This window comes from Sorex fumeus, unplaced genomic scaffold, assembly GCF_029834395.1.
Source record: "Sorex fumeus unplaced genomic scaffold, SorFum_2.1 ptg000003l, whole genome shotgun sequence".
NCBI classification, from domain to species: domain Eukaryota; kingdom Metazoa; phylum Chordata; class Mammalia; order Eulipotyphla; family Soricidae; genus Sorex; species Sorex fumeus.
The window spans coordinates 37,985,756-37,994,262 of record NW_026606060.1 but is presented as its reverse complement, the minus strand read 5'-3'; the positions used below and the strand labels follow the sequence as shown (position 1 = coordinate 37,994,262).

The following is an 8,507-nucleotide window of genomic DNA, read 5'->3' as shown; positions in this document are numbered from 1 at the left end:
CACATTATCTTAAATTTCTTAAAGAAAAAAGATGTTAGCAGTATTCAACAGACTTTCTTATAAACATCTGTTATAATGAGAAAATCATATTTTTAATTCAAAAATATATTTTTAAAAATTATTTAAAATAAAACTCCCAGTTGGAAATTAAAAGTGATTCAATGAAACAAAGTGCAGCACTATGCTCTATGCCAACATTTTAAGTATGGCATATCAGTTCTTTTAAATTTTTTCAAAGATATTTTCCATATCTTTTCTCCCTGCATCACAATATATCAGAATAGAATTCCAACATCTGTTTTACATAAAAAGTGAATGAATATTTCCATATAAAAAGAACATTAGCTTTTCATTCTTTGTATTTTTAGTTTTTTAAAGATCATTTAGAGAAAAACAGTTTATTGTCTTTTACTTTTACTGAAATTGGAAATACCTGCTATCAGTTCAGTTTAGAGACAACTGATCAAATAAACAGCATCATGGTAACTGATTTCAGAGTAAAAACTGTCAGAATTTTGTTGTAGGTTCTTAAGATTTAAATTTAGAATAGCCTTTGCGTCACTGCCAAGTTTTAAGGCATTGCCGTTGTAGAAGGGGTTAAAGTTGGAGCCACTGATGCAGATACATTAGAGAGGATTCCTAAAATAAAAAATAGTAGTGCCTGGGTCAAGCCATTACACTGAGTGAGCACTAACCAATCAGAAAGGAAGAAGAAGATCCAAGAAGACTGAGGTAAGCAGTCTCCTAAAACCCTGTCAAAGGAGAAACAATAGATCAAAAGGTGTTCATAGGAACTGATCAGAGAAGAGATTTTATCTCTTCTCAGAAAATTCTTGACTACATAAAACACCAAAGTATTTCAGTTGAATTGTTTTTTTTTTTTTATTAGATTTAAACTGCTTCATAGCAAACTTCAGACACAGCCACAGGACTCAACGATACATTCCTGGACAGCAAGGTAAATGTTTTTGCACTTTTAAAAACTCTTAAAAGTTAAGATTTCAAAGTCTGATTCATAAGAGACAATTTTATAGCTTCAAAATGAGCAGATTCCTATTCTGGAAAAAAAAAAGGATTCAATGTGTCTCTATTGGAAGATGACCAGTGCTGAATTCTGCAACTGTAAAATAATTTGCCAGCTTGCAGAAGCAGCTCAACATTTGTCAATTTAGTGATAAAATTGAAATACCGTTATATGACACTGATTTTTCTTTCTTATGGAACCAGGAACATTTATTCTTTTATTATTATCCAGAAATTCAAGCTATATGTTTATTTTCCAGAATGTTGTTACACATATAGGTTTTTTCTGTTATAACATTCATTGTAACCATAACCTTGTTGATATTTAATGGAAAAGGTTTATGTATTTTAGAAGTTTCACATATCACTAAAGCTTAAACCAATTATTTTTCAGCAGTTGTACGGTGATCCACCTATATCTTAAACGTGCTGTGTTTTCAAATAAGTCATAATCCAAATTTCTTGTTTAAACAAATTAATTCTTCTCTTTCTTCAGAAACTTTACCCCTTCACCCCAAGTAAAACTTACCTGAGAAGTTGAGCAACTGAACAAGATATAAATCACACACTTTTCTTCAGATTTTAAATTTTTCCTTCAAAACAAACTGCTATAAATCTCTTTATTTCTTTGGTTCGAGGGCAAAGAGCAGGGGAAATCCATCCAGATGTTCTTATTGTTTAGGAGTACAAGTAAAAGTATATCCCTACTTAGCAATTAACACAAACTTTAAATTTAAACTATTAAAGGTCACTTTTATATGTTCTTATTTTCTGCTATAGTTTTGGGTTCACTTTCTTGCATTAAACAGCTAGAAATGGAAAAGCACTTAGAGCTGCTAAAATTTACTTTCCACTTCTCGGTTTTTGTTGTAATTGGGTTAAAACCAGAAAGCCTCATGTTGATGAGTCAGTTTCTGGGTTAGTAAAATGATTTGCATATGGTGCCGGCTAAGAAAATGGTTATTGATTCTTATATATGTGCAAAATGTTGACAAATGGTTACTTTCCCTGTCAAGGAGACTGGTTTGATGGCCATTTTGGTGGACACAATCATCAGTTAGTATTTTCAAACACCTCACAGCTGTATTCCTTACCACAGGTACTATAATGGCAACCACCATCTCTTTCATCCTCTTGGGGTTATTCATAACAGATACTGTATGGACTCGAAGTGTGAGACAGGTCTATGAGATAAATGATCCAGAGGATATCAATGAACATGACTTTGATTGTCCCAGTGAATGTTTTTGTCCTCCAAGTTTCCCTACTGCTCTTTACTGTGAAAATCGAGGCCTCAAAGAAATCCCTCCTATTCCTTCAAGAATCTGGTATCTTTATCTTGAAAACAACCTGATAGAGACCATTCCCGAGAAGCCATTTGAGAATGCCACCCAGCTGAGATGGATAAATCTAAATAAAAATAAAATTACTAACTATGGAATTGAAAAGGGAGCCCTAAGTCAGTTGAAAAAGTTGCTCTTCTTGTTTCTGGAAGATAATGCACTAGAAGAGGTACCTTCTCCTTTACCAAGAAGTTTAGAACAATTACAGTTAGCGAGAAACAAAGTATCCAGAATTCCTCAGGGGACCTTCAGCAATCTGGAGAATCTGACCCTTCTTGATCTGCAGCACAATAAACTATTGGACAATGCCTTCCAAAGAGATACCTTTAAGGGCCTCAAGAACCTCATGCAACTAAATATGGCCAAGAACTCCTTGAAGAATATGCCACCAAGATTACCAGCCAACACCATGCAACTGTTTTTAGACAATAATTCCATTGAAGTAATACCAGAAAATTATTTTAATGTAATCCCTAAAGTGGCCTTCCTGAGACTAAACTATAACAAACTATCAGATTCTGGTCTCCCTTCAAAAGGATTTGATGTATCATCCATTCTAGATCTTCAACTTTCTCACAATCAACTAACAAAGGTTCCCCGAATCAGTGCTCACCTTCAACACCTTCATCTTGATCACAACAAAATTAAAAGTAAGTTGTCTCATGTTGTACATTTATACTACTCAGAGTGGTCAAACTTATTATATATCTTCTATAAAAATACTTGTATTGATTTTTACACCCAATTAATGTGGGTCTTAGAAAGATTTTTTAGCGCCATTTTAAATTTTGTCTAATCACAGTCTCCATGAAAACAGAGTTTTAAATCTTCAAACTGCAGCTTGAAGCTTGACTTTAACCATCTACAAAGGATTGTTATTAGATACTTAATTTTTCTGTCTTCATTTACTCCAAGAAAATTCTAATATTTCTGACTCTCTCAGTATATATATATACATATATATTATATATAGTGTTTCAGAGTTTTTTCCAAACAAAAGCAGCATCTTGGATTGTAATAGAAGGGGTATCACTTGGGGGGATTAGGAAGATACTTATGTCCTAAAAACTAAGGTTAAGTGATGTCTGAATTTATTTAAATTTAACCTTCTGCATTATAAGTGTGACCTAAACTGTATGCAAAAAGTTGACTTCAACTCTTGGTTTCTGAGTGAGTAGGTCTCAGTGGAACCTGGTAAAAAATACCCAGGAAATAGCTGGCATTTCTGCTCTAGAGATCATACACTGGAACTGTACTCTAAATTAAGCCTTATTGAATTGAAATAGAAACAAATGTTCCTGGAAGTTATAAACTCCCTGGAACTAATGCAATGAACAACATCAAATACCTGCTCCTTTTCTAAAAGTAGCTTTGGATAAGGAATAGAGACGAGGACAAAAGGCCTTAGCAGCAGAAGTGGCATCAAGGAAATTGGTTATAAAATAAAGAGGCTGGAGATATTGAAAGGAAAATTTGGCATCTTCAAAATTCCCCCTGAAATAAGGCTAAACCCAGTGGAGAAATGGACAATCTCAGGGTTTAGGCATAGAGTATTCATTCCAGCCTGGTATTGATTGATATACTTCATCCTCAACCACAACATCAGCGTGGTAGAAAGATAACCTCAATGAACTGTTTCCTGAACAAACTTATGAAACACATTTCTAAAGTGAGAATGAGCTAGATAGTTTGTATGACAATAGCACACAATTTTTTTCAGAAGATTGGGCAATAAGATTATTACTAACATTTTCTAGCAAGCAGTCCCATAAACATCTTATTTATAATAATAGACTATTTTTCCACTGGATATTGCTCAGTTATTTGAGAAACTTGGTTTTCTTAACTGAATACTTGAGCATATGATTTGGGAATTAATAGGCAAGTTATTTCCATGGGGCTGTCTTTCCATATTATAGAGACATATCATTTAATTCTGTATTTAATAAAAAAATACAGTATGGAATATAGGAACTGAATCGATTTCACTGAGATAAGTAGCACAATAGCCAATATTCAGTGCATTTTTTCTGATAAAGTTGTGTTTCTTTTTAATATGGAAACAAAAGTCCTATAAACATCTGATTTGGAAAGCTAATTTAAAGTTATACTACAAAGCTTCCTGTTTGTGTACTGGTGATGATTCTGAAAATTTTTAGTATGAGTGTTTAGGAGTAAGGTAAAAAATTTCCACATATAATTGAACACATACCACATAATATTGTGTGTTTTAATAATTTTTGAAAATTTGCACAATAATAGGACTGTTTTTCTTCCATTCCCATTTTAATGTTTTTCAAACTATTTTCTTATTATTTGTCTATCTTTTAATTGTTCTCAGACCTTAGTATACATCAGAGTTATGGAGGACAAAGAGTGATATAAGTCAGAGCTTACTGGCCTTAACTCTAACACCAGGATTTCCTTTTATTTCCTTTTGTTTTCGTGAGTTTGGGATGGGGTAGGTTTAGCTACACTTTGGAGTGCTCAGGGCTTACTCCTGACCCAGTTCTCAGGGGTCATTCCTTGTGGTGTTCAGGGAACCACATGCGGTGACAGAGATCCAACCAGGGTAAGCTGAATGCAAAGCAAGTGCCTAAAACCTTTACTTCCCCCATCTCCCACCCCAGAATTAATGATTCAGTAGGTCTGAGGTGGGATTTACCATTTAGTTCCCAAGTAGTTATTGGTACTTTTAGTTAACCATGTAAATAAAATCTGACTAGAATTTTATGGCATTTTTCAGTCATTTCTAAAGAGCGAGAAGTCAAGGCTCAGCCCTCTGAAAGTATTTGCTCAGGGACTGACAGTGATTGTAATTCTCATTTCATGCTTTTTCCTTCCCTTAAATAGCATATGACAGAACTCTTCATCATTCACCAGAAATAAGACTTTATAAAAACTGTCAATAGAAAACAGAATGATTTAAATGATATCAAGAGAACTTGGTCTATTTTTTTCTTAATGCATATATTAAATATGGTTATTTCTGTTCTAAGAAAATAAATGTAACAGAAGAATTTCCCTGGCTAGAAGTAATGGCTAACCTGGATCATAATATGTTACAGTGACTGTTAAAGTACTTAGGTTTTCTGGCTACATAATCTAGTCATGAATAAAGTGGTTTCCAAGAAACCATTTTTATGGAGTTTTCTATTTTGTTTGCAGAACAGTGAAACTTTCTAATATTTGTCTGTTCTGAACATCTGAAGGGATCTTCAATTTGGCAAAAATTGTTCCTTTTGGTCCTTTCTGAATCACCAGTATTAATGTATGTGACCATTAGATTTAGAACACTCTCTTTTTTGACCCATTATTAACTCATGTAATGGATAATAAGGAGGAGATAGGTAGACTATCAACAGAAGTACTATCTGCAATGAAGAAGAGAATCACTTAATAGGAAAAGAGTTAGGATAGGGTTCACATCTGCCACTAATTAAAATAGTTGGTATATATCAACTTACCTATCAAATCACTATTATCTTAATATGCTGGTGGGGGAAATAATAATGCATGATTAAATGTTTGTTTTGGTTTGGGTATCACACATGGCCATGCTCCGTGTTTATACCTAGATCTTCAATCAAAGATCACTCCCAGCAAGGTTCATGGTGTACCTGGGGTCCTGGGAGTCAAACCCAGGTCAGCTGTATGCTGAAGGCAAGAAACCTATCTGCTGTACTATCTCTTGATCCCCTGATAAAGGCTATGTGTTTGATGTTAAGTTGTCGGTGCATGTTTAACAAAAAGAAGAACTTAATGAGCACAAAATGGTTATACCAATGAATCTTTACTTTTAGTAAACTCAATGCACAAATAATTTAATATGAGAGGGAGCAAATCATCTTTTCTGTAACCTTAGCAAATCAATATCATACGAAGTTCTATGCACCAATAGGATAACAAATAAGGGCCATTACATAATTAAGATCTTTAAAGAAAATGTTTTGGGCTGGAAAGATAGTACAGAGAGTAAGATGCTTGCCTTGTATATATCTGACCTGGGTTTGATTCCCTATACAACATATAGATCCCTGAACACCTAAGAAGATTTATTCCTGAGTACAGAACTATGAGCAAACCCTGAACAACCCTGAGTATAGCCACAAAATTGAGAAAAAAGTTTAAATCTCCAGTTCAAAATAATTTTAAAAGGGATGTTAAGGCATTCATAATATATGCATAGATGATTGAAATCAACTATAAGATACACACATTTCTCAAAGTTCTGGGTGTTTGACAGGTCCTTTATGCTGAATCCTTGTAAGTATACAGGGTTCTGATTCAAGGCAGGTGCATCATTTCTCACATACTAACCAATGAAAAGGCTGATTTTCTGGATTGAATTCTGTGCAATTCAGTTCTTGACAAGCATTTCTTTTCAAATTGAACACACTTAAGTAGGGAAATTTATGGTTGATTTCTACAAGTATTTTGTATGCAAATTTATTCTTAATGTACTTGAAAATGAATTATCATAAACTATTCAAATTGTGAGTTTTGATTTTGTGGGTTCATGCATTTTTCTAACAAAGGATTAATTTTTTAGGTATCTCTATCTATTCATAGATCACGCACCTAACTAATCTTCCAGTGCCAATCATTCACTATTGTCTCCAACTCTAATTACCAAAAAACTACCAGCCTCACATGAGAGAGAGAAACAGAGAGACACACAAAGAGAGAGACACACACAGAGAGACACACAGAGAGAGAGAGAGAGAGAGAGAGAGAGAGAGAGAGAGAGAATAAGGATTCAGGTACATTCCTTGCATGCAGTTGACCCCACCTTGATTCATCTGGCATTACAAGGATCCTTGGGAATTGCTGCATGCTGACCTGAGGCTCCAGGTGTAACCCTGGAGAACACCAGGAGTGTTCCTGGTAATCCTGGTAATTCCTGGCACCAGCGGCCCAAGCAACATGGTATCCTCAGGCTCTAAGCTTGAATATTCTTCCCAGTTGGTTGAGAATAGCCAGGTGGGGTGGTGAGGCTTCCTGAGTACTACTTGGTAGGACAAAATAAATGCTAACTACCTCATATTATAGTAATATGTCCTATAGTATCTGTGATCTTAAAATATAAGTAATATATCTTATATGCCTTTATTTCTATCAGATATTTCAATACTATGTCCTGTAGAGTACTTTGTACTAACTGAAACTGAATATGTAGTTATTTTATTGCACAGATGTTGCATTTTTCAAGGTCACTTTTATAAAGCAGACAATATAATATTCAGCTTAAGCAAATGTGGCATCTTTCAGTTTTCATAGAATCAATTCATTACTGTCATGCAATAAGACAGTTGCATTAGAATCTTAGTCTTCCCGCTCCTACTCCCCATATTTTTTAAATTTTATTTTTGTGCGGGGACCATATCTAGTGGTGCTTGAGAATTATTCCTGGCTCTGTGCTCAGGTGTCACTCCTGGCAGGGCTTGGAGGATCATCTGTGGTCCTGAAAATTAAACTGGAATCAGCCACTTGCAAGACAATTTCCTTAATCCCTGTACTGTCTTCTAGCCCCATCCCTTGAGTTTCAATTCATTAATTTGTGCTCTCTTTGTTTCCACAGATGTGAATGTCTCTGTTATTTGTCCTACTCCTACAATATTACCTGCAGAACAAGATTTCTTCAGCTATGGACCGCATCTCAGTTATCTTCGTCTAGATGGAAATGAAATCAAACCACCAATCTCAATGGATTTAATGACTTGTTTCAAGCTCCTTCAGGCTATCATTATTTGAACACGCGGCAAAAATCTAAAACTGAGTTAATAAGCTATGTTTTCTAACATAAAATTAACACTCATAAGTTTTAGACAAAATTTATATTTCTAATTGGTATTGGTTATCTTTCCAATCGTGCATTAATTTCTTTCCCACTCAAATATGTTTTGAGACTATATGTGGTACTGTTTGCTTTTCTATAATTAGTGAATAGACACAGAGTTAAAGGAGTTCGACTCAAAGATTTTATTTTGGTCTTTTTCTCATTTAATAATACCAAGTATTGAAATTGCATAGCTATGTAATAGGACATATTTGTTTGAGTGTGTTTAAAACTTGCTTATGTAGAAACAATATTTACAGATCAAAGGCAATTATCTAAAAGGGAGTTGAAGATCTGAAGAA

The 8,507-nt window shown here is 34.3% G+C and overlaps 1 protein-coding gene across 1 annotated transcript; it reads left to right on the top strand.

Annotated features, from left to right (window-relative positions):
* Positions 1-896: 896 nt before the first annotated feature.
* On the top strand, positions 897-8,120 carry KERA (keratocan). Its single transcript, XM_056119692.1, has 3 exons — positions 897-958; positions 2,123-3,016; positions 7,948-8,120. The coding sequence occupies exons 2-3, from the start codon at positions 2,131-2,133 to the stop codon at positions 8,118-8,120; spliced, it is 1,059 nt and encodes a 352-aa protein (XP_055975667.1). The 5' UTR covers positions 897-958; positions 2,123-2,130.
* Positions 8,121-8,507: the final 387 nt, after the last annotated feature.

Bases quoted from the DNA above. Each gene is read 5' to 3' on its own strand.
- KERA (XM_056119692.1), top strand. From the start codon at position 2,131: ATGGCAACCACCATCTCTTTCATCCTCTTGGGGTTATTCATAACAGAT. The intron at 3,017-7,947 runs GTAAGTTGTCTC...TTGTTTCCACAG, and splicing joins TGATCACAACAAAATTAAAA to ATGTGAATGTCTCTGTTATT.